The sequence below is a fragment of the Nicotiana tomentosiformis genome, chromosome 5 (genome assembly GCF_000390325.3).
Source record: "Nicotiana tomentosiformis chromosome 5, ASM39032v3, whole genome shotgun sequence".
NCBI classification, from domain to species: Eukaryota; Viridiplantae; Streptophyta; class Magnoliopsida; order Solanales; family Solanaceae; genus Nicotiana; species Nicotiana tomentosiformis.
Window position 1 is genome coordinate 116,648,406 of NC_090816.1, and position 25,171 is coordinate 116,673,576.

A 25,171-nucleotide genomic window follows, 5' to 3' on the forward strand; every position below is an offset into this window, starting at 1 on the left:
CCTATGGTACTTGAAGCCGTACTTGTGACATTCTCTTGAGAGAGATGAGTGAACCTTTCATAAATCTTTGGATTGAGTGCTAAAATTCATAAGTGAGCTAGGCAACCAGAAAGTAAAAGGAGAAAGAGTTTGGAGTCCACCATGACCTACGTGATAGAGAAAGAGTCCTTGATGAGTAAAGTCAACTTTTGATGCTCAAATGTCACTTTAGAACTATATGTGAATAAATGTTTAACTAGTCACCTTGTTGATAATACAAATTAGTGTGGGTAATTGTTGGTTCCAACTGATGTGTGGATGTCTCACCTTTGACTCGCTGAAATGACCCTTAACTTTTGGATATGGGAACTAAATTTTTTACTTGAGGACAAGCAAAGACTTAAGTTTGGGGGAGTTGATAAATGGGAATTTTAACTACTTATTAGCGTCTTTTAACTTTTGTTTAAGTCTAAAAGCATTGAATTGTGTGCCTGCAACTAATGAAATTGTGCAAAATTGCAGGAATGCTAGAAGTCGAGCTCCCGAGATAAAATCCTACTAAAAAAGGAGCAGCCTAAGCACAAAGCAATAAATGGCACAGAAGCACAAAATGTGCGGTCCGCAGAAGAAATTACGAACCGCGGAATTCCATATGCGGCCGTAAGCAAAGAAGGAAAAATCTGCAGACAATTTTGCAAATTGCGGACCGCACATGAATTGTGCGGCCGGAAAGCTGGGCTAGGAGTCAAGATCAGATAGTATGCAAATTACCAAGTCCAGAACCTCAATGAATTGCGGACCGCACAATATTTGTGCGGTCGCAGAAGATTGCCTTACATCTGCAACCCTAACATTGCGGACTGCAAAAGATTGTCTTGCAATCGCAGTTCTAAATCTGCGGACTGCAGAAAAGTTGCTTCGCGGTCGTAGTTCAGAATTGTGCGACCGCAAAACTCCAGCTCTTGTCAGATGAAGAAATCTGCGGACCGCACATGGAATTGTGCGGCCGCATAACCTCACGATGGGTATTTTGTCCAAGATTTTCAGTCTTGTATAAATAGATGAGTTTCACAAAATTAGGTCAAGTTTGAACCTCTGCAATTATTGTAGCCGTTTTTCTTTGCCATTTTTGGAAGTTTACTTTGCTTTGGTGTATTTTACAATAGTTTTAATCATTTTAAGCTTTCATTATGAGTTTAATTAGTCTTTCTTCTCTATTTTCTTCAATCCCAAGTATGAGTAGCTAGATTTTTACTAGGGTTGTGACCCAACCCTTGTGTGTAAACCTTATGGGTATCTAATTTAACGCTTGTTTATGATTGAGTATTTATTATTTAGCTTAGTTCATGCTTTAATTTGTGGAATTAATGGTTGCAAACGTTAGTTCATGCTTATTTGACTTAGTCTCTACTTGAGAAAGAGAGACCTAGTCTAGGATAACTTGGCTAACAAGGAATTGGGTCAATCGAGAAATTGATTTACCCAATTAAAGGGTTCAACCTAGATATAGTAATAACCTGACTTGAGCTTTTATCAACTGTTTTGTATGATATCCATTTGGTCTTGAGAAAGCCAAATTGGGCAAAACCACTCTTTGACCGAGAGGTATTGAGCGGGTAATTTAGAGTTGATAGTTATAATACACCCCAATCAATAAAACAAGCATTAAAGTCTTTATCCCATTAGGCAAACACCTAGGTAATGGTCACAACCCTAGGCTTTTTATCAATTTAGAAAAAAACCCAAAATAATTATCTTTGGTCTTCTTTATTTATTTTGCAATCAATAGAGTAAAATTAGCAATAGAAAGTCGATCTTTTTGTGAAAGTGCAATCTAGATAATTCAATCACGCGCATTGAAATATACACCCCTAACTCCCATCTTAGCTCCATGTGGATTCGACCCCGACTCTTAGTTGAGTTTCTATTATTGCACACGACCGTTTTATACCTCTTTTGAGGTGTGCATTTGTACGTGATCAATGATCGCATGAGAAAGCGACACGTGAAACTGAAGGCAATGATCTCGCTTGTCATCGGAGAGAATCATACTCATAACGACAAAATTAATGCCGCCATCCGGTAACATTCAATGAAGAATATTCTATAACATCAAGTACATGATCCGTTACAGAGAATATGACATTCACTGCCCACCGTTACACATACTTCAATGGCCCTCATAATTTTCATTAAAGAGGAACTTGATCCCAGGACCTTGTTCCCTAGATGCATTTATAAATAGTGAACTATATTATCATTGTAAATGACACAATTTTTCCGACAAGCATACACTATATTCTATCAAAAGCTCAATAACATTTTTACTTTCTGGCTTATTTGTATTGTTCTTAATTTCTCCAGTAGCTTTGCGCCCGAAACCAAGATATCTGCCGTCTATTTTAATTTTTAAGGCTAAGTCTATATTTCTGTCTAATTTATTTATTATTTTTGGATCAAATTAATTCACTTGTCTATAAACCATGTATAAATTTAACTGTACCGTTTTACAGGCAAACAAGTACAATATAATACAATACAATACTATATATTATGAAATTATATGTAACAAACATCCAAACAAGCTCTTAGTTTAATGAGTTATTTACCTTGCATAATTCATTTTAAAATTCAACTTATTTGAGGGGGTCCTAAATGAACCATAAAAAGTTTTAAATTTCGCTTGCTATATTGCTCTCTTTCCCCGTAATTACCCACTCACTCACTATTCACTATAGGTTGAAAGTTGAAACCTCACCCAACACACACAGCGCACGTTAGCACCCACCCTGTTTTCTTCTGCGCTCCATTTTTTACATTACGCCTCTGATCACCTCCACCTCGCCCCCCAAAAAATCTCCGCCTTGGGTTGGTTTCGCCGGAGCTTTATCGAGGTGATACGGCGTTGTTCCACCGTTGCCGGACGGTATATATTTGGATATCGTCGTCGGATCCCTTCATTTCCGATAAAATTCAGAATATCTCTGCTCTTATTATCTTCGAAAAGTTGCTTTGATTTCTCTTTAGTAATTTGATCGGAATTCAGTTAATTCGTTGAAAGAAGTTGCTTTGATTTTGAATTTTCACTGATTGAAGTTGCTTGAATTTCGAATTGGTTATACTGTATATAGTAGTGATATGATTTAGGGCAGCTGTGAGTTGGAAAAAAAATATATAGGGTTAGGGTTAGTGTTAGGTTTTAGGGTTTTATGGTGGTTATGATGATTTGACAATGGTGAGGTTATTGGGATTGACGCGAGGAGAGCCGGCCGAGTCACCTCGGGAGGTAACTCGGACAATCCCAACGAGTGAGGATATTGGAGAGAGTGGTTGGCTTATTCGATTCTTCGATTCTGCATTTTTCTGTGAGTGGATCGCTGTTAGCTACCTTTACAAGCATGATCATCCTGGTGTTAGGGACTACTTGTGTAATAGGATGTATACACTGCCGCTTTCTGGCATTGAGAGTTACTTGTTTCAGATATGTTATATGATGGTTCACAAGCCGAGCCCCTCCTTGGATAAGTTTGTGATCGATGTGTGTTCTAAGTCGTTGCATATTGCGCTAAAAGTGCATTGGTTTTTGATGGCGGAGTTGGAGGATACGGATGATAATGAGGGGATAAGTAGGCTTCAGGAGAAATGTCAGATTGCTGCTACTTTGATGGGCGAGTGGCCCCCCTTGATAAAACCCCAAAACAGTTCATCTACTTCCATGGGCAAGAATCAGGTACTTAATAAGTTATTATCTTCGAAACAGAAGCTATTATCCTTGACATCTTCGCCACCAGCTGCACAGCGGTCATTGTCATTTTCACCCTCTTCGGGGAGTTCATTGCCACAGGATGATGGTATTGGGAGTAAAATATCGTCGCCGGAGGAGAATAAGCTTTTTAAGAAGTTGATGCCGGGTCCAAAAGTAAGAGATGCATTGCTCTTCAGGAAATCCGTGGAGAAGGATGATGAAGAACCAGAAAAAGATAGTTTTTTGAAGAGACTTTTGAGGGATAGTAGGGATGAAGATGTGAGGAAATTATCGGATAAGGATGATGCGGAACCGGAGAGGGATGGCTTTTTTAAAAGGTTCTTAAGAGAGAGTCGAGACGATGACAGTAGGAAATCTGTGGACAAAGACGAAGAGGAGTCAGAAAAAGATGGATTTTTCCGCAGACTTCTGAGTAATAGTAAAGATGATGATGCTAGGAAATCCGTGGATAAGGATGCAGAGGAATCAGAGAAGGATGGCTTCTTCAGGAGGCTTTTGAGTAGCAGCAGGGATGATGAGGAGGATGTGCACTCAAGTACAGATGGATTTTTCAAACGTATATTTCGTGATAATAAAAATGATTTGGAGGATAAAGCAGGTCCCAAGCCTGTTGAAGATGATGAAAAAGATGGGTTCTTCCGGAAGTTTTTGAAGGACAAAGAGAAGAAGGATGTAAGAGATAAAAATGAAATAGCTGAAAAGTCAACAAGGAGTTCTGAAGATGATGAAAAGGAAGGGTTCTTCAAAAAGTTTTTTAAAGATAAATTCGAGGATAAGAAAGATGGGAATGACAGGACTGATGAGGATATTAGGAGGCATGCAAATGGTGAGGACGAAGAGTCGTCAGATTTTTCATTGTTTCGTCGACTCTTTCGAGTGCATCCAGAGGATCCAAAATCGTCAACAGCGAATGAGAGCTGTAATGGTGGCAATTTTCTTGAGAGCAGTCCTGGTACGGAGAACTTCTTCCGCAAGCTGTTTAAGGACCGTGATCGTTCAGTTGAAGATTCAGAGCTTTTTGGTTCAAAGAAGAACAAAGAGGTAAGTACATAACTCTTTTGCCTATTTCTTTCAGTTGCTGATAACCCGCTGCAAAAGGACTAAGTCTGTAATTTTGTAGTGTCATATGTAAATCTGTCTACTCATTTTGCACGAGGCTGGGCATCTCAGCTATAACCCCTGGCATGTATCCTCAAGAATAGAATTAATTTAAGTCTGACACGTACTGGCATACCTGTGACCTCTCCCCATGGTCCTTGCGAATTTTACCATTAAAGAATAAATGCATTTCTTAGAAGTATTTCATAGTGCAATTCTGTCCTTGATTTTTTATCCAAGGGTTGGCATGGCATTCTTACTGGCTAAAGTTTCATATAACTTGATCACTCCAGTAACTTTAGTGGCTCTTGATATTAGACTATATAGAATCTATTCCAGTGACAGCACGTCATTTGGTATTGGTGGTTTAAGGATATAATAACAGACACAAATCTTGTCATAATAGGCTCTTGTTTTGGATATCTTCTCCAGGGTTTATGGTGTTCCTTCTCGTGTTCCCTGAAATCCTGTTATGCTTTCTACTATTTAGTGATAATATGTCATACACCCTCTCTTTCAATTTATGTGTACCTATTTTCTTTTTAATCCATGCAAAAAAGAATGACCTCTTTCCAAATTTGGAAACAATTTACCTAGCAATACAAAATATATGTGCCTTATTTTACGCCACAAGTTCAAAAGTTTCTCTTTTTTCTTAAACTCTGTGCCCAGTCAAATAGGTTCACATAAATTGAAACGGAGGGAGTATAAATTAGGTTGAAATAAAAGATGTAAATCGTCCGCTTGACCCAAACACATACTAATTCTCTATCTCGAGAATGTATGCCTGGTTTTTCTCGAATTCTTTTTATTGGTTTCATTGAATCTCTTTTATCACCTTAAAAATGAACAGTAATTCTGCCTTGACATGATAAATAGTGATGCCCACCTGCAGAGTGTAGTCATCCCTGCAGCCTTGGAGTAGAAAACACTTCATTTTGGTGCTATTCACAAATTATTATTTTGAATATAATGCCTTGTACTCTGCTGCTATTAATTCCGAATGTAGACCATTACTTCCCAAACTGCATATATCTGTTGATGTTTTTATGATTGGAGGGATATGATGTTCCATGTCAGATCTTGTTAACTAAACACCATGATTTTGGTCAATCAAGAACTGGTGTAAAACAAAGGGAAATGAGGACGGCTAGTCTTTAAATGAATCTACAGAGTGATGAGAAAGCTGATTAACAGAATCAGTCATTTTTCATGATCATACTGTGATGCAATCATTAGAAAGAGAGAGAGAGAGAGAGTGTGTGTGTGTGTGTGTGTGTGTGTATATATATATATATATATATATAGAGAGAGAGAGAGAGAGAGAGAGAGAGAGGGAGGAGAGGTGGTGAGAGAGTTATGATATGAAAGCGACCCTATGTTTTCAGGTCTACTTTATTCAGTGAAGGACACAACATTTAGCAAATTAACGCGAGGAAGAGGAATAAATAAGTCTGGAGAAGGCATAAATCATCTTTTGTTGCTGGTTTTGTGGCTCACCTTCAGGATCTTCTTTTTCAATGTTTAATATTTCATGGGTGTTGCTAAGAACTGTGGAGGAGGGAATTACAAGTTGGAGATTTCAGAGGGTTGGTAGAAAAAGGAAGTTAACGTGGAGGACTATACCATTGTGCATCTTCTGGCTAATTTGGAATGGAAGAATAGGAGAATGTTCCAGATAAAAGCTGTAAATTGAATTAAAAAATCTTGCTATTTCATCGACTCTTTTGGTGTAAAGTGAAAATAACCATTTTTTGTGTGTGTAGTAATTGGAATAGTTTGGGGGAGGACTGTGGATGAGCTAGCTATTCACTGTATGTATAATTTTTTGTAATACCGACTTGGTGTGATATTAATGAAAATTATTTGATTTATCAAAAAGTAGTAAAAAATATAGTTCCCTTTTAACCTGTAGGAAACTGAAGAAGTTAAGTAAATGTACTATGTCATACACATTTTCATGTTAAACCAAAAAATGAAAAAGATATAAGTACCTGAATTTTAGTCTATGCACAACTTCAATTTCGTCTTCAAATCATCTTAGGTTCCTTTCCTTCCAGCCTCCTACACAAGCTATACGTATATGCTGGTACACTGTTCCATATCCTTATTCTTTCTCTGATCATTTTCCTCGCTATCCCGTGCAAAAGAATATCTGTGAGTGTAACAGTAGTTACCATAACACAAAAAGGTCTTGAAACAAGCTTTACAACTGCTGACTGCAGACAACGGCAAAAACTGATTATCCGTGTCTTCAATATCCATTTCATATGTATAACACTTGTTGCAGCTCACCATACCCTTCCTCTGCAGGTTAAACCAAATCAGACAGGCTTCATATGTTGCAATCCAACAGAAGAAAGCGACACTGAAAGTTTTGCTTTCTGAATCTTCAAAGGCCACCATGGGATAGTGCTATAAAAAATAGACATAGGATTATAACAGGACTTCACAGTTCACAGTTCGTCCACTTTTGTTTTGGAGCACATTTGGTTCTTGAAACCATCTCCTCAACCACTTGAATAGTAGAATTTCACTTGATAATTTCAAAATTTCTATCCCCGATCATCCATTCTTTTTTCCTTTGATCACCTTGTTCCATTTAACCAAGTGATAAAATCTTATTCTTTTTGTCCTGAAATCTCTCCTGATCCAGTCCATCTTTTCTAAGACTTTGTTAGGATCGGAAATAGTGACATACCATAAGTTGGCATTTTGTTAAGCACCATATTGATGAGAGTCAATCTTCCACCTAATGATATATAGTCTTTTCTAATTGGTCAGGCTTCTTAAAACGTCTCAATCATCCTTTGCAATGTCAAAAGAGATTTGTGTGAAGCCCCAAAGAGGGAAGCCTAGGTATGTAGAAGGGACTTTCCTCTAGTTCAGCGTCCCGAGATTCTTGTCATGGACTTGTATATATGTTGAACTTTTTTTGATAAGTAATTGAAAATTGTATTTTTTGAACTTTATAATGTGTAGTTCAGATTGGACCTCAAAATAAGCTAAAATTTCAGTTTGTTTTTCTTCTCTGGCAGCGAAGTTCTTTCCATTTGTCAATGCTGAAACCTTGCTATCCAGTTCTTCTCCATTGTTATTTCAGCATCCTACTCAAACCATCAATTACAAAGTTGCCTTACCCCCCTTGAGATGAAGAAAATCCTTTAGTGCAGCATTACTCAGTAGTTAGAACTTGACTCCAGAGACGCACAAATTGATGCAATTGACACACATCTATCCAAAACCTATACCTTTACAGAGTTGACTTTCCCGATTAACTTATTCATATGCTTTTTCAATGTCAGTTTACTTAGTAAACTAGGTTTATCTTGTCTCATCGTCATGTACATTCATTTGCATTGAACCAAGCATAAGTGGTTTGCCTGCCATTAATAAAAGCATTCTCTGCATCTAACACCAGTTTACTGATAAACTTCCAATTTTCTTACTTATAATTGTTTAAATTATGTGAGCACCTTGGTTATAACTTTGAATATGCTACGTGGGAGGCTTATGGTTTTGAAATCTCACAGTGCATCTGCACACGGCATTTTGAGGATCAATGCAATATATGATGCACTGAAGCTCCTTTGAAAAGATTCAACCTAGTGAAACCGATCAAGATATGGTCTGCTTAACTGCAATTCGACATTTTTGTCCTACGGGAATAGGACAGGGACATAGACTTTGTTTTTCTTGCTTTCTGGTCTTCCGATGTAAATACTTTTGCAGTGCTTCCTTAGTGCTCTTTTAACACAAGTATTACCTTCCAAGAAAAAAGAAACTACAGTTCAACCTTTTTCTAGTTATGGTAAATCAATTAGTTGTATTGCCTTTTCCCATCACAATCCTTCTTCTTTGTAGCCACTCTTTTTCCTCCTGTAAATCCTCATTTTTGAAGTTTGTCTTCGATTTTCAGTCTCTTGGAAGACAGTTGTAGAACCTTAGAATCTTCTAAAAGCTTCTGTCTTCACAACTGTTTTCGCATACAGGTTCATCTTATCTATATTGTTGCATCTTTTATGCACATCTTCCATTGCATATGATAATCTTTTAACCAAAGGCATCAAGATATTTCCTGTCACCCCATTTTAACTAAAGGAATCACATTTATGTATCCAAGAAAGTTCTTTAGTTCTTGCACCTCTTGCCAGTCTTCTTGCAACTCTGTTTTTTAAGTTGGCTTCTCCTTTGATAAGCTCCTTGAGGTAGAATTTAGCTTCTACAACATTTGAGACTCCTCTATCCTGAACCGCCAGACGAGTTCAGGTTGCATCCTGTGAGACTCTTCTTCAACATTAAAAAAACTGTTTTTTGACGTCTAGTTTTTAAGAGTTTTCTGATAAATTAATAATTTTGATTGATGTTTTGAGGAAATATCAATACACGACTATAATATAAAACAGTTGAAGATCGACAAAATAATTTGGTTCTCTATAAATGGAGCTCAACTATCTACACCAATAGGATCTCGTGGGTGCACCAGAAATTCACCGAACTTGAATTTCATGTTCTACCCCTTTGAAAGGTCTCTTATTCTTCTCTCTCCAAAGTACCCACATGAGAGCCAAAGGAGCTATATCCACCTCTTCATCATCTTCTCCTTAAACCAAGACTTCTAATGAAAGTCTTCCTCCCTTGTAAGATCCATTAATTAGTTTAGTTTGATATTTTTGTGCCTTAGTTTGGGTTTCAGTTTGCTGCATTCTTCATAATATGTGGTACTTGTGTTCATTCGAACAAATAAGGTAGAAGGGGTGTTAACACTCTGAGAAAGGTGGGGTAGATTTTTCAGAATCTTAATTATTTAGTCATGACCTTACACGCATCAATGGTGAATGCCAAGGCTCTTTAGTTGCAATAAATCTACAATGGATGAGTTATAGTGACATGATGGAAATGTGATGTAGTGTTTCTGAGATTATGATTAGCATATATTTCATGTTGGGCTCTTTACACCAGCCTCCGCTGCAATCTTGCAGAAATTAGAGTCGTAATTGAGGAGTTGATACATATAGTATGATGGTACCTTATAAATAAAAAAGATATATATGGTATGATGGTAATTGTAATTAATTCATGAGTAATGTTCATTCTGCAGAAACGTCCTGGCTCCCCAAAGCAGCACGAGAGGTTAAATGCAAAACCTCCACTTCCAGATAATGGGGTATCACAATTTCGGAAAGGGGCATACCACCAGTCACTTGATTTTGTGCAGTCACTGTGCGATACTTCCTATGGATTAGTAGATGTGTTCCCAGTTGAGGATCGCAAAAGTGCTCTTTGTGAGGTGGTTCTAGTTTTAACTTGCTCTATACTTTTCCTTTGGTGTGATACCTTTGTTAACAGTTTCCCCTCACTGACATTCACCTTTGTTCTTCTAGTCGCTAGCGGAGATCAATGCACATCTAGCTGACGCTCAAAACAGTGGAGGTACACGTGTACTGAAAATTTAATGCATGAGTCAACTTTTATGCATTTCCTTATATAGGGTACAATGAATATGTTCTGTTGTTGATTTATTCTGTCATTATCTCAGTTCTTTTAAACTTTTGAGAGGTTCTGGAGATGGATTTCCTCCTAAAGGCATAAAAAATTGAGGAATACTTCCTGCAGCTGTCTATAAGTTGCATTTTCTTAATGCACCATCATTTCCATTTGAGAGATTCAAACTTGTTGCAAGTGTGCTCTGCTACCAGAAATGAATTGAATTCAATGAGGGGCAGTTGATTCAGTTTTATATTATATCCATGTCTTTGTACTCACTAATGTTTTTGCATCTGTAAATGAGTATGTGTTTCATTAGTTCTCCTTATGTAATACATACCGGGTACTCGACCTTGTAAAAGAAATACCGGTTGAGTATGTGTATCATTTGTTCTCTTTATGTAATAAATACCAGGTACTCGACCTTATAAAAGAAATACCGGGTACAATTCTCGTTTCAACATCTAAACTCTTCTATACGCATTTAAAGTGATTACAGATTCCCTCAACTTAGGTAAAAATGGCAATCTTCGTGATGTGGGTATTATGTGAATAAAAATAATGGTTTTAATTCTTCCGTATACTAAAAATTTCACATAATCATAGATTAGTTAAGTTAAAATATTGATTCTAACAAGGATTTAATGTCAATCAATCCAAGCTTGAAGGTCAGAAGTGGATGATGAGGTTTAGGGTCTACCCCTTAAACAACATAGTTAAGACATGGTGGCAGGCCCTAGAGCAAAGAAATTTGGGGTTGGGGGTTGAACATTTGCTATATCATGTATGAGAGGTTTTCATGGTAGGAAAGTTAGCTACCCCCTTTTGGTAGTGTTCTGTCTGCATGAGCACCAAACATGGGTAGGGTGTTTACCAATCGCCGTAATTGTTGATCCAATCACCCAATGACTGCGACTAACATTCTTATAGTTTTCATGAAGGTAATTTTAGACATATGTAGCCTTGTTGTATATTCCTTATGCTGGATTAAGAGTGATGTATTTTATCTGCTTTTCTGGAGGTGCTTGGACTGGGATCAATTATGTTCCTATTTTTATATATATGTTTTGTGTTTGCTCCTATCACTTCCTCGAATGTGAAGTTAAGATGGTGAAACTAAGTCATTCACTAGAATTTTGAGGATTGAGAGCTTGCTTATTTGTATTTGATGCCCTTTTCCATTTCTTTTGTTTTTTGCCTCCTCTATTAGTAGAAGTTGATTTATACGATGCTCGAGAAATCTCATTTTTGTGTTTTTAAACTTGCATCGTGTCCGAGAGTCATTGCTAATGTACTACTTCTTCTATTCAAAGGAAATGTATTAAGTGTCTGAAACATCGTCCTTTCCGAAATAGATCACCCTTTCAACAGTGTGTAGTTCAAGGAAATGTAAGTTAAATGGTTCTAAGTAACAGAGTTAGGTACACATATGGTCAAATTGTCAAAAATTGCGCAATAAGGTAGTTTGTTCATATGGAGTTACATAATAGCAATAAGTAACTACACATCTATTTTAAAATGGGTGACTTGATTAACTTTCGGTTAAAAGATTAATTTATGTCTATTGTCCTTTTTTGGGAGAAGGTAACATTTGTGTATATTAAAGAAGTTAGTACATAGATTGTACTGAAAACCATATTTACAAGTGAGCAAAAGAGAGAAGAAAGTGTTCTGCAGTCTTAGCAAGATTCTAGAATTTCTAGGATTGATACAGTATCTTCTATGTAAACCTGTTACACCAAAAACAAAAAAGCAGAACACAATTTAGTTTGATCTTATGCACTGAGATGCTGCTGCTCTCAAAACATCTGGAATTTCTCTCTGTCCAGATTGTCCACCAGATACAATCTGGGACAGTCCTCCATCTATCGTTATCTCTTTCTCCAACTTCATCACAACTGAAAAGAACTTCAGTAATCTTGCTAGGAATTGTCCTGGATATACCTCTGAGATTAATACAGATCTTCCATAATTGGTCTGTTATCTTGCAGTGTACAAATAGATGGCTATCTGTCTCAGCTTTTTCCCCACATAGGAAGCACCTTGAACAAAGTGGCATTCCTCTTCTCCTGAGATAGTCTTGAGTCAAGTAGCCTACTTTGCTAGTAGTCAAGTAAAACAAGCCACCTTGTAGGGGATCTTTACTTTCAAGATATGTTTCCATGGACAATTAGTAATCTGCTGATTAGGATGATTCAGAATCCTGTATGCTGTATTCACCTTATAGATACCACTGTTGTGTCCCTGCCACCATTATGTGTCCACCCCATTTTGTAATCCTTTGAATTCTTCCAGCTACTTGTAAAACTGAATCAACCTGGCCATCTCCCAGTCATTCAGCATTCTCCTAAAAATGAATCCCAACCTTGAGGTGTCCATGCTTCAGCTACTGTCTTTTGTTGATGTTCGACCCAACCAGATATATCAGGGAAAAGCACCTTTAAACAAACAGCTCCCAGCCATTTATTGTTCCGAAAGGAAGTTTTGCTTCCATTTAGTACATTAACAGAAGAATGACTCTTCATAACAGGCCAAAGTGACCTAATGGATCTCCATAAACTACCTCCATATGCTGTGTTAACTTCCCCTGATATCCACTTGTCTTCCTCACCATATTTGGCTTTGATCATACTTCCCCAAAAGGATTGAGGGTCTTGAGAGTACCTCCAGGGCCATTTCATCTTGAGAGCCTTATTCTGCAACTTCAGGTTCCTGATGTTTACCCCACCATGAGCTTTGCCAACTATAAGAGCTTTCCATTTAACCAAATGAATGGCCGTCTTTTCCTTGTCTCCTTGCCATAGAAAGGATCTTCTAAGTCTATCAAGTCTTTGTATAACGCTAACCGGAATGGACAAAGAGACATCATGTATGTTGGTAGTGAATCTAATACCGAGTTGATAAGAGTGAGTCTTCCCAAAGACAAATACTGAGATTTTCACCCGGGCAACTTCTTTTCACATTTTTCAAAAACAGTATTCCATATCTCCTTGGATTTGGATTTTGCATGCAGCGGCATACAAAGACAAACAGTAGGAAATATTCCTACTTTGCCTCCCAGAATCAGTACCAATTTCTCCATGTGTAGTACACTAGTACTTCATTAATGGGTAAAAGGTGACTTTTTCCCCATTGATACGAAGTCCTGATACAACAACAACAACAACGGTCCAGTAAAGTCCCACAAGTGGGGTCTGGGAAGGGTAGTGTGTACGCAGACCTTACCTTTATCCAGAGGGGTAGAGAGGCTGTTTCCGATAGACCCTCGGCTCAAGAAGACGAAAAGAGACAATATATCAGTACCATCGACAAAATCATAGAAATAATAACATCACAAGAACCAGTAAATAGATGGAAAGCAAATAATAACCAGTAAATAATTGATACGAAGTCCTGATATGCCTTCAAAAAGTACCAGGATAATTCTAAGGAACCTCAATTGCTCTTCTTCTGCATCACAAAAAATTAAAGTGTCATTAGCATATTGAAGATGTGTAACCTCCAGACTTTTGTTTCTATTCCTGCCTACCTCAAAGCCTTTGATCCACCCATTGACTTTTGCTGTCTTGACCATATTGTTCAATATCTTCCATAGCTATTATGAATAAAAAAGGTGACAGGGGGTCTCCCTGTCTTAAGCCTCTGTGAGCAGGAAATAATCCCTCAGGAGGTCTATTTATGAGAATGGAGAATCTGACAGTTGAGATGTAATGTTTCACCAGTTGATCCATTTCACCTCAAAGCCCATTCTTTCTAACATTTTCAGCAAGAAATTCCCGTTGACATGATCATACGGCTTCTCAATGTCTAGTTTACAAAGAATCCATGGCTTTTTGTTGTTTGATTCTAGAATTCACAGCTTCATTAGCTGTTAAAGAAGCACCAATTATTTGTCTTCCTTTGATGAAGACCATCTGTTGTGAGTCCACCAATTTGTCAATCACCCTTTCAAGTCTTTCTGTCAGTACCTTTGAAAATAACTTGTATACACTCTCTCAACTCCTTAGCTCCTATCTTCTTAGGAATCAAAGCAATATATGTTGCATTGAAGCTTCTTTCGAAAATTCCATGAGAATGGAAGTTATGGAAAGCATGCATTATGTCTTGTTAAACACATCCCAACATTTAATGAAAGAAATCATTGTGTATCCATGAACTCCAGGGGCCTTATCCACTGCACGCATCTTCAAACAACCCAAGACCTCTTGTTCATCAAAATTTCCTTGTAGGAACTCCTTTTCTTCCTCAGATATTACGGGGTAGTTATCAAAATTGCTTTCAGGTCTCCATTCTTCCGCCTCTCTATATAAATTTTTATAGAACTTGATAATCTCGCTCTTGATTCTTTCTGGCTCCTCAATTGTTTCTTCTTGAATCACTAATTGGTCAATGTTGTTGCTTCTCTTGTGTGCGTTAGCAACTTTGTGAAAAAACTTTGTATTTGTGTGTCCTTCCTTAAGCCAAAGAGCTCTGGATCTTTGCCTCCATCCAATATTTTCATCTTTAATGTGTTCCTCATATTCCATAAGAAGAGTTGCCTTCTTAATTGATTCTTCCTCTGTCAATGCTGTTGCATCCTGGAGTGAGTCCAAGGCTATTCGTTGACTAAGCAAATTGGCCTTTTGCATGCCTAAATTCCCCTGGTTGCTTCTACTCCATTCTTTCAGCTTACCTTTGAGGGTTTTAAGTTTGCAAGCTAGGATATAATTTGGTTTACCTGAAAATTCAAAAGAAGTCCACCATTCTTTGATTCTGTCTATAAATCCTTCAGTATCCAACCACCAGTTATCAAACTTGAAATAGGTTTTGACTTACCCCCAGGAACAATATTGTAGAGCCACATGAACATGATCTGAGTGCAATCTTTGAAGAAGGATTTGTTTGATGTTTCTAAAATTTTCATCCCACTATATAGAAATTGGAACTCTATCAATTCGGGAAGCACTGACATGATTATTTCCTTTAAATTATCCCCATTAAATCAGGTAAAAGAAACCCCTTCCAATTGGAGGTCAATCAAGTTCATATCTTCTATAGAATCAGAGAACTCCACCAAAGCTCTAGATCTCCTATTGCGGTTCCTTTTTTCAGAAGGAAACCTAGTGACGCTAAAGTCACCACAAACTGCCCATGGACCTCTGTAATGTGTCATTCAAAAATTTGCGAAAAGCCTCAAATTTGCAAGTCAAAGTATATGCTTCAATGTGCAGTACCTCCCCTCTCCAAATTCTACTATCCTATAACATCATGACCCCCCACCCCCAAGTACCACTGGCTTCCAAACAAGCAAATTTCACCCATCTCCCTCCCCATATCCGCTTGACAAATTCCTTTACTTCTCCTCCAATTTAGTCTCCTAGAAACACAGAATATCAGCTTTCCAGTTGAGCACTAAGCTGTTCACAATCCTTCTTTCCTCCATGTCATTCAATCCCCTTACATTCCATTTACATCAAAAGAAGCTATCCCTTTCATTTCCTGGGTACCTTTGAATAGCTTTCTTAATATTCTCATCTGCTTCCATTCTTCTGGCTTGTCTGCAGCTGTCAATTTGCTTTAACAACTCCAAGGCTTCTTCGTGTCCCTGGAAATCAACCCCGAACATTTTCCACAATTTTAGCAAATTTTGATGGATCCAAATTGTTGCTTCCATCTCTTTTTCAAGAAAAAGATCCTGATGTTGGAGAGGTTCAGCATCCCCCACTTCCCATTCTTCAATATTGGTGCCGCCTTTGTGAAAGTTCAACTTGCACGAGGCCATTATCAAGAAGGGATTCCCAATATTAACTATTGTCAGGGATTTATGTCTACTGTCTTTTGGATATAAAAATTATAGAGTTAGAAACTACATAAAGAACTCTATTTTGGTCACCAGTCTTTTACCCAATAATAATTAACTCATGATGTCAAAGCAGGTGGAGGGGCTTGTCTACAGACTTACAGACTTACAGTCAGTCTCTTGGAGTTCGTACAGAGTTGGCGAAGAACAGACCACAATGGAAGCAAAAGATCTGCATAGGCAATTAGTTGAGATTAAGACGTAAACTGTTGAGCCACTTACGTTAGGTTAGTTATTTGCCAGGAGTTAAATTTTTTTAGGGAATTGTATGTCAGCATAAAACGCAAAAAACTTCTAGTGTGGGAGAACCCTAATATATACTATTGAGTGTTAGAATGAAACTGGTCCAGATGGGGTGGAGTGGATATTGAGACTCATATAGTCAACCCTAGCTAGTTTCGGTTGAGGCATTGTTGTTGTATGAAGTTAAAGCAGTGCTGTTGACCTTGTGAATTGCTGGTGGGTCAGGTAAAGTGGGAGATCAGGAGTATTAGTCTTAGTATTTGGAGATAAAACGCCTTCCCATTTAAATTGGTCGAGTAAATACAGGCAGATTGAGTATGAAAGTTGATGAAGTATTTTGAGATGGAGGATGTATCAGTAAGTGCAGGTAAGAAAAGCAGGTAGTGAAGACATAAAACAGATAGACAAAGTCTTTGATTTGGAAGTAAGTCGTGTATATTAAGATTGTGTCATTTAATGTTGTGTGGGCTATGATGGTTTTCCTACTTTTATTTTTCAATTCCCGTGCATGCAAATTTGTGCCCAAAATATATTCCCTTTGCAACTCTTAGCTAAATCAAAATATATTTCCTTTGTAGCTTTTAGTTCAATTATGTCGTCTTAATATCTTCGATATGCTACAGGAGTGTGCTTTCCAATGGGAAAGGGAATGTATCGTGTTCTTCACATACCTGAAGATGAAGCTGTTCTCTTGAATTCAAGAGAAAAGGCTCCTTATTTGATATGTGTTGAAGTTTTAAAATGTGAAAGCCCCAAGTAAGTTAAAGAAATTTATGACCCAAAGACACATTTACTATTAACAGGCTGGTTTCTGTTTACCACTGCCTCATGTTTGTTCTTTCTTTTTCACTTCCATGCAAATGACAGTACAAAAGACACATCCAATCCTCAAAAGCTCTCAAAGGGAGGGATCCCTCTGGCAAATGGAGATGTTTTATTGCCAAAACCTCCTCCTTGGGCTTACCCTCTGTGGACAGGACAAGATATGTACCACAATGGTTTTGACAGGATGTCAATGTCTGCATCTCAGGCCATAGACCAGGCAATGACTCAATTATGGGATGCGAAAGTGAAATTTGTGCGAGTGAATTTTTCGGTGGAGAAGCAATCAGAGTCTGCAACAGATCATTGCAGCCTTGGTTCTGCTTCAGAAAGTTGTAGTCAATGTAGAGAGGTCCCATCACTTCCATTGAAGTCAGATGCTTTTGATTCAGAATGGGTACGGGTTATCTTGACTGTAGATCCTGGTGTTAGGATGGAGGATATAGTGGACCAAGATCCACCAAGAAAGAAAGAGCATCGAAGGGTTCCCAGTACAGTAGCTATCGAGGAAGTCAAGGTAATCTTCATGTCTGCTGCATATGTAAAAATTCTTTTACACTCCTAAAGTGAAGTTTCTGTATGCTTATTGGATCTTCGCGAGATGCAGTACTGCCTTTTGGCTAAGATCAAGTGTAGTATATGATCTTCGTGAGATGAGTGAATGTCTTCTTTCATTTGGAATTAGTATTTGTCTTTTCATCATTCTTCTGGTCTAGCCTCTATATGACCAAATATCCTTAGTATTTGTCCGTCAAGACATCAAAGATGTATGCTTAAGTCACCAGGACATTTTTGAGTTTTATCAAATAAAGTATTAGGTGGATTCATCTTTCATTTAATTGTTTTGTCTATTGAGAGGGGAACATCCACTCCAAAATTTGACCTCAATTTTGGTAATAGGATCATGCTGCTAAGCAATTGTGTTTGCTTTGGAAGTCTAGGTTTAGTGCAGAAAGATAAGGGATCCTATGGTGCTTGTTGGGAGTTATTAGGTATGAATGAAACACACCTCCAAAATCATTGAGCTCAGCATTTTGATCCATTATTGCAAATTTGTGGTAGTTTTTAACTGCTTTGGTGTGAACTGAAACTGGAAGTTTTGATGAAATTGAGGAGTTTTTTGTGTTGAAAGTATTAGTTCGACATCGTCTTCTTGTATGCTGTTTTTAGTGGAGAGATTAGTGTCATTGAGTGCCGGGATGAGCGGATCTTTGGTGTTGATGCACTCTTATTATTTGTCAAGCAAAATATAGATGGTCATAATCTAATATCTGTTAGGCATCTTGTTGAGATTCATGTGATGGTTTCCAACTCCCTCTTGGGGATTTACTTTTGAAGGTGATTACCATTGTTTCTCTGGTATGTTCACCTTTTGGGAGAGATGGTTCTCTATCATTATCACTACTGCATGATTTTTATTCAAGAGTCGTACTTATTCCCTTGATACTTTTCCATACATGAAAAAATCAAAAACATGGTTGTCTTTACAGTTAGCTGCATTAAAAGGAGAAGCACCTCCTGGACTCCCTTTGAAAGGGGCTGGTCAGGATTCATCTGATGCGCAACCAAAGGTATAAACGATGTTGGATATTGTTCCTTGGCTATATAGAATCTATAATTACATATGCGTGATAATCTTATCGATAACAGGTCACAAATGGTGGTCTTCCCAAGGTTAGTGATGCACTTTCTGGAGAACTCTGGGAAGTCAAGAAGGAAAGAATACGCAAATGCTCCGTTTATGGGAAAGTACCTGGCTGGGACTTGACATCTGTGAGTTCCACCATCTGTATTTATATTGTCTCCTTGATATTGTCTTTGTGATTTTTGATAGATTAGTATGACATGTGTGCTTGCTTGTGTATAAAGAGAAAGGTTGGATTTGCTGCCAATGATTAGGACATGTAGACATACACATACAAAACTTCTTATGAAATATATCATATGCATATTCCTTGTAAAAAATAAGCATATGCTATACACATAGTGTTGAGTCTCACTTTGGTAGTGGGATGGGGTATTGGTCTCCCTATATGGTCATATGCAATCCTCACCTCTTGAGCTACTGTTTAATCCAAATTGGTTTGCAAGTTGCCACAACCATTGCTCGATATTCAGCTTCTGCTCTAGATCGAGCAACCACATTTTGTTTCTTGCTTTCCCAAGACACCAAATTACCTCCTACCAGAAAACAATAAACAAATGTAGACCGTCTATCAGAAAGTGAACCAACCCAATCAACGTTTGTGTATCCAACAATCTGCTCATGACCTCGATCCTCAAAAAGCAATCCTTTGCATGGGGGCTGATTTTATGTATCAGAGAATACGAACAACTGCATCTCAATGAGTATCACACAGATAAACTGATTTACTACACTCACAGGAAGGACAATGTCAGGTCGAGTAACTGTGAGATAGTTCAACTTACCAACCAGCCACCTTCCAGGATCACTAAGGGGCTCCCCTGTCATGGTAGAAAGTTTAATATCGGGTTCATAAATGTCTAGGGCATACTTACGCTATGAGATGTCAATTCCAGATTTGGACTGCCCGACCTCTATACCTAGGAAATACTTCTATCTTCCTAGGTCCTTTTTGTGGAAATGCTAAAAGAGATGTTGCTTTCAATTTAATTATACCATCTTCATCTATCTTATATTGTCCACGCTTCAGATGTCCAATCCTAGGGTAGCGGGGGGGGGGGGGGTTGAGTCCCACATCGGTAGAGGGATGGGGGTATTGGTCTCCTTATGGTCTTGGGCAATCCTCACCTCTTGATTTAGGCTTAAGGTCCATTTCTTTAACACATAGTATGTTTTGTCTCTTTCTAGTGATTTTTTGATTGATAAATGTAGTTCATTGATATTCAGTGACAAGTGCTGTAAGATATATACATGAGGAAGTTGCATTACAGACTGTAATGAACTGAAAAAATTAACCATGCCATCTATGTCATTTGCAATAGCCAGGTTGCACCCAATAAAGAAGTGAGGATATACGTCTATGCTTAATGCTAACTACAGATTCCATTTGCCTTGAAAAATCTTGTGTTTCTTTCCTTCCAAACAGTCCACCATATTACGGACCATTCAAGTTTTCCTGTATTTCCCAACCTTTTGAAATGCCAGCATTGTAATAGCTCCTTCGTTGTCTTTGGCATGGTCCAAATAACTCCCAGAATGTTGAAAAAGAATATCCAGATCCGGGAGGTGAAAGAGCAATGAAGAAACAAATGATTGACATCCTCATTTTGCTTCTGACAAAGGCAGCACCTGCTGTAGATGTTGATTCCCCTTTTCTAAAGATTTTCATGTGTAAGGCTGGCTTCCTTGGCTATCAACCATGGAAAACGTTCAATTTCCAGTGGTGCTTTGTTTCTCCTGATGCATTTCCAAGTCCAGTTGCGAGCAACAGTGGGACTTAGCTGCTCGTAGCTAGATTTGATAGTAAACATTCCTTTAGCATTGCATTTCCACTGTATAATATCTGTCCTGCAAAGTGAGAGAGGGGTCTTGTGAGGTCTGAGAAGCAATGAACATAAGCTGTCCATTTCCACTGTATAATATCTGTCCTGCAAAGTGAGAGAGGGGTCTTGTGAGGTCTGAGAAGCAATGAACATAAGCTGTCCATTTCTTAGTCATTGATATTGTGCCTAGTCATTATCAATTTCGTGCCACATTGTATAAAGTTGGGTACTGATCCTTTAGGGGTGACTGGTCGAGCCAAATATCTAGCCAGAATCTCGTTTTCCTGCCATCTCCCAAAACTACTGTGGTCTTGGGTTGGAAACAGTCCCAGTGTGTGCTCATATGTCTCCAGACGCACATGTATTAGGAATTGTGGTTGTTTCATAATCGAAGGGTTGAGAAGCCCATATTTGGTTACAGTAACCTTCATCCATTAATCTCCTAAAGGCACCTCCTCCCTGTTAAATCTCCAAAGCCATTTATGCTGCAAACTGGTGTATTTTGAGCTCTCAAGTCTTTGATACCCAGACCTCCTCGTCTGAATGGAGACAGTTTCCCGTTCTACCAAATTAAATGTCTTGTTTTCTGTTTCCTTGTCATAAGAAATCTCTTCGTAATTTATCCATCCTTTTTGCCGCCCGAATCGACAGAGGGAACAAAGACATGGTATGTTTTTTTTTTGGGGGGGGGGGGTAAGGAATCTAACACACTGTTGATTAGTACTAACCTACCCCCAGGGGATAGTTTTTTTGTATAACAAGGAAGTCCAGTAATGTCTTAGACCTGCTCTATTTTTTGGGCTTTTCTTTTTGGTGCCCTGCATAAATCATGAAATCTGAAGCAACATGTTACTCAAGTTTGTCCGAAACTTCTTATGCTATGTGAGTCTATAATTCTTTAAAGTCAGGTTTCCTAGTACGTACCTTGCTTTTTCACTCAGGAGTAGGGAGGGAACCCGTGAAATTAGGTTGAACTTTCTAGTCAAACTCCGTTGAGAACCTCAAAACGTTCAAGCATTCTGCCACTAGTTTTTTGGATTCCCATATGTCCTTTATCTCTTTGAGTTTTTTCATTCCTTTTGTCACCAGAAACAATAGGGATAAAGTGGGACTTAATTAAGTTGATAATTGATTGTTTAAAGAACTTTCACAATTATAAAAAGTTGTCTCCATTATCTTTTGCTGCTTCCTTTTTATTCTATATTTTTGGGGATACACAGTTGTTTCTCATTATATTTTTCTAATACAGTTGTTTCCCAATATCAAATTGTGTTTTTCTCTGAAGTAGCAACTGACGTGCTTAAATTCTGGTTTCATTTAGTTCATTGTCAAGAGTGGTGATGACTGCAGACAGGAGCATCTTGCTGTACAACTTATCTCCCACTTCTACGGTAGGTATCTTGGATTCAAAGATGCATTGTTGTAATTTTTTGTTTCCTTTGTAGGTTATCTGTTTTTATTTTATTTTATTTTATTTTATTTTATTTTGGGTTACCCTTTTTTAGATGGCTTTGACTTCTTTTTGGTAAATTCTTTTCTTCAATTTTTCGTCTAAATGAACCCAATATAACTTTTGGCAGAAGGGGAAATTTAAGGAGTGAGGATCTGCTATATGACTAGGAGAGGGGAGTGCTCATTATAAATATTCCCCGAGTTATTACTAAGTTATTGAATTGAATTTACTAGAGGTCTAGAACTCTTCCCCTGTACATGAACAGTCATATATGAGAAAGCAGATGGGCCCGGTTGTCATGTAACTCATTTCTGCTTTATTAGTTTTTGTATTTGTTTTTCATGCTTGAATAGGGTCTTCAACTTGATTCTGTTCAAAAAGTGAAATGTGAATTGTTTTTGGATGCAGAATGTTTTTTGTAGCAAAGTTTCTTGGATTTTGCTCTGAAATATATTCAGCACTAAGACCTTAAAGTTAAAAGGTAAAATTTTGATGCAGGAAATTTCCCAAAAAAAAAAACATATTTGGAAAAAATAGCATTCAGGGATATTTAGGCAAAGTTCTGACATATGGTCAGGAAAAAAATGTAGAACAGGGCAAAGTAAATATGCTAATCTAGTAATAAATAGAACTAATTCGTAAAAGAAACCATAAGAAAGGAAATAATTTAAGAAATTTGATGAGTACAAACTTTGCCTAGAGAAAATACTGATGAATTCAAGAATTTAAATCTTGCATATTACACATATATTGTACTATGTGATGAAAGTTCTAAAACATTTGGTTAGCAAAGCCATATGTCCGAGTAACGTTTGTTTCTACGTTGTCCTTAAGCAAGAGAAGGTTAGGCTATCTGAGGACTTATTCAGCTAACGATCTTCTATCACATTGAGGTTTTCTCCATTTTTCTTTCAGTAACATGAGAATGTGCACTCAAGGGTGTACCTTAGCTGTAATTGAGGTGGGCAAAAACAATCAGAGGCCAGGTTTCAAATCCCAACAGAGAAAAAAATGTTGGGTAATTTCTTTCAATCTGCCTAAGCCTTGTGAGCAAAGTTACCTGATACTTGTCTTGGTGGGCGGTAGTGGATGCCCGTGTGGAATAGTTGAGGTGTGCGCAAGTTGGACCGGGCACCACCATTGTAATTAGCCTATTTTTTAGCGGATATTCAACCTTGCTTTTAGGCCTCACAGTTTAAGTTGGGGTTTGTGTTGCAAGGTTGATTCAGCAGGGATATATATTTTACTTATAGGTATCAGTCACATCGAACGTTATCGGGTATATATTTGCTTGTCGTCAATAGGCTTTATGATATCCTACAAGTCGGTCTTCACCAAGACTTTGGACTTGCATTTATTTTTCTTGAGCTCTTTTATTGGGTAATGAGACACACAGTCCTCTTATGTGAAATCCTGTCTTAGTGAAGGCTGTCTTTCCACAAGCAATTTAGAACTCTTGATATTCTGGTAAAAATCATATTTAATTCACATTAAACTGATGCTTCACAAAGTTTTATAAAACAATGAATAGTATTAATGAATGAAATTCAGAAAATGATTTTTGGTAATATTTGGTAAAAACATTTTGGTTGCACATTATGTGTCAGTTACCTTATTTGTTATGGAAGTTATTTGTTCAGTATTTTACATTTTTACTAGCTCACAAGAAGGCTTCTGTTCCTTCCCATATACTTTCAAAAGTTAATAGGAGTAGTTCTTTCTGCCGAAAGAGTGATCTCATTTTATGTTTTTCGTCGTCCTGCAATTGTTAGGTTTATAGCTAGGCTTTCATTCCTAGATATGCCAATGTCAGTGGAGATTCATGTTGTTGCTGTTGACCTTTAATATTGTTTTATGCTCTCAAGGATTACGTGCTCATATTGTTTGAGTATTTTGAAATGGTAGATATCTTCCAGGAAGCTGGTCTGCCGCTTTGGTTGCGTCCTTATGAAGTCTTAGTTACATCCTCTTACACTGCACTAATTGAAACAATTCCAGATACGGTAACTTATGTTAGCTTTTTCTTGATAACCTGAGCATTCTTTATTTTTGCTGCGGATATTCTTGATAGCAGTTTTGATCATTGTTTTGCAGGCCTCAATTCATTCTATTAAAAGTAGATTTCCTGACATCACAAGTCTACATGACTTTTATGTTGCCAAGTATCAGGAGAATTCTCCAACTTTTAAGCTCGCCCAGGTAAAAATTGTGATGAAAAAAGTTTGTAGCCTTTGTGCTTTACTACTGTCTCTTTTGAATTTCTCAAGGGTGCCTCCAATTTATACTTTCCCCGTCTTTATCGGATGTAATTGTGCTAAAGCAACCCGCAACGTGTTTATATTCTATGTTTGAACTTTTAGATAACTATCTTCCTTGTCCAATCGAAGCATGATTAGAGCTTGTTAGAAGCGTTACTGAACCAAGGCAAGAGGAAAAAGTATGATACAAAGGTTCTACAATATTCCAAGATGAAAGTATGATAAAAACTGCTAACTAAGTGATGTGGAAATGAATAGTGCTCATGGGGATACTCAAGCCGAAGGCTATTAGAAGATGGTAAAAGAAAATTAAGTGTTTTCCCCACTATACACTAACCTTTGCAATTGTCCAAAATTTCCACTCTGATGAGTATTGTGGAGAAAAAGGAATCCTAATATTCCTTGTTTATGCCTCTTTCTTGCTCTTTTCCACTTATATTTTCTTCTCCTTTATCAATTCAACACTTTCTCCAACTTGTCCCCCCTCCTTTTCTGACAGTCCTTTTACACCCCGCCCTTCAATTTCTACAACTTTCCTCTACCATCAATATTATATTGCCCTCGCTGCGGACCTTTGCATTGGACTTCTCCTCCTTTCCATACCCTGCCTCGTCACCCCCCTCATCTAGGACCGGTCAAGTAGTGCTAGATGCATCCGATATTGCAACTTCTTGTTGCCAAGGGGATAGTTGAGTGGTTGAAGCAAGGAGTAACAATGTGGAGGTCACAGATTTGAATTCCAACTAAATCACTCAGTA

At 37.8% G+C, this 25,171-nt stretch overlaps 1 protein-coding gene across 2 annotated transcripts in view; it reads left to right on the forward strand.

Annotated features, from left to right (window-relative positions):
- Positions 1–2,685: 2,685 nt before the first annotated feature.
- LOC104111585 (phosphatidylinositol 4-kinase beta 1-like) overlaps positions 2,686–25,171 on the forward strand; it is a 31,429-nt gene continuing 8,943 nt past the window's right edge. The window contains exons 1-10 of one of the 2 annotated variants that reach the window (XM_009621319.4): positions 2,687–4,786; positions 9,945–10,133; positions 10,228–10,276; positions 17,036–17,168; positions 17,280–17,751; positions 18,725–18,805; positions 18,885–19,007; positions 22,024–22,093; positions 24,061–24,158; positions 24,250–24,354. In XM_009621319.4, coding sequence (XP_009619614.1) covers positions 3,212–4,786; positions 9,945–10,133; positions 10,228–10,276; positions 17,036–17,168; positions 17,280–17,751; positions 18,725–18,805; positions 18,885–19,007; positions 22,024–22,093; positions 24,061–24,158; positions 24,250–24,354 — 2,895 coding nt within the window. In that variant the 5' untranslated portion in view covers positions 2,687–3,211. Of the gene's footprint in view, positions 4,787–9,944; positions 10,134–10,227; positions 10,277–17,035; positions 17,169–17,279; positions 17,752–18,724; positions 18,806–18,884; positions 19,008–22,023; positions 22,094–24,060; positions 24,159–24,249; positions 24,355–25,171 lie in introns of those variants that run through there. The other variant, XM_070175235.1, reaches the window with a different exon arrangement.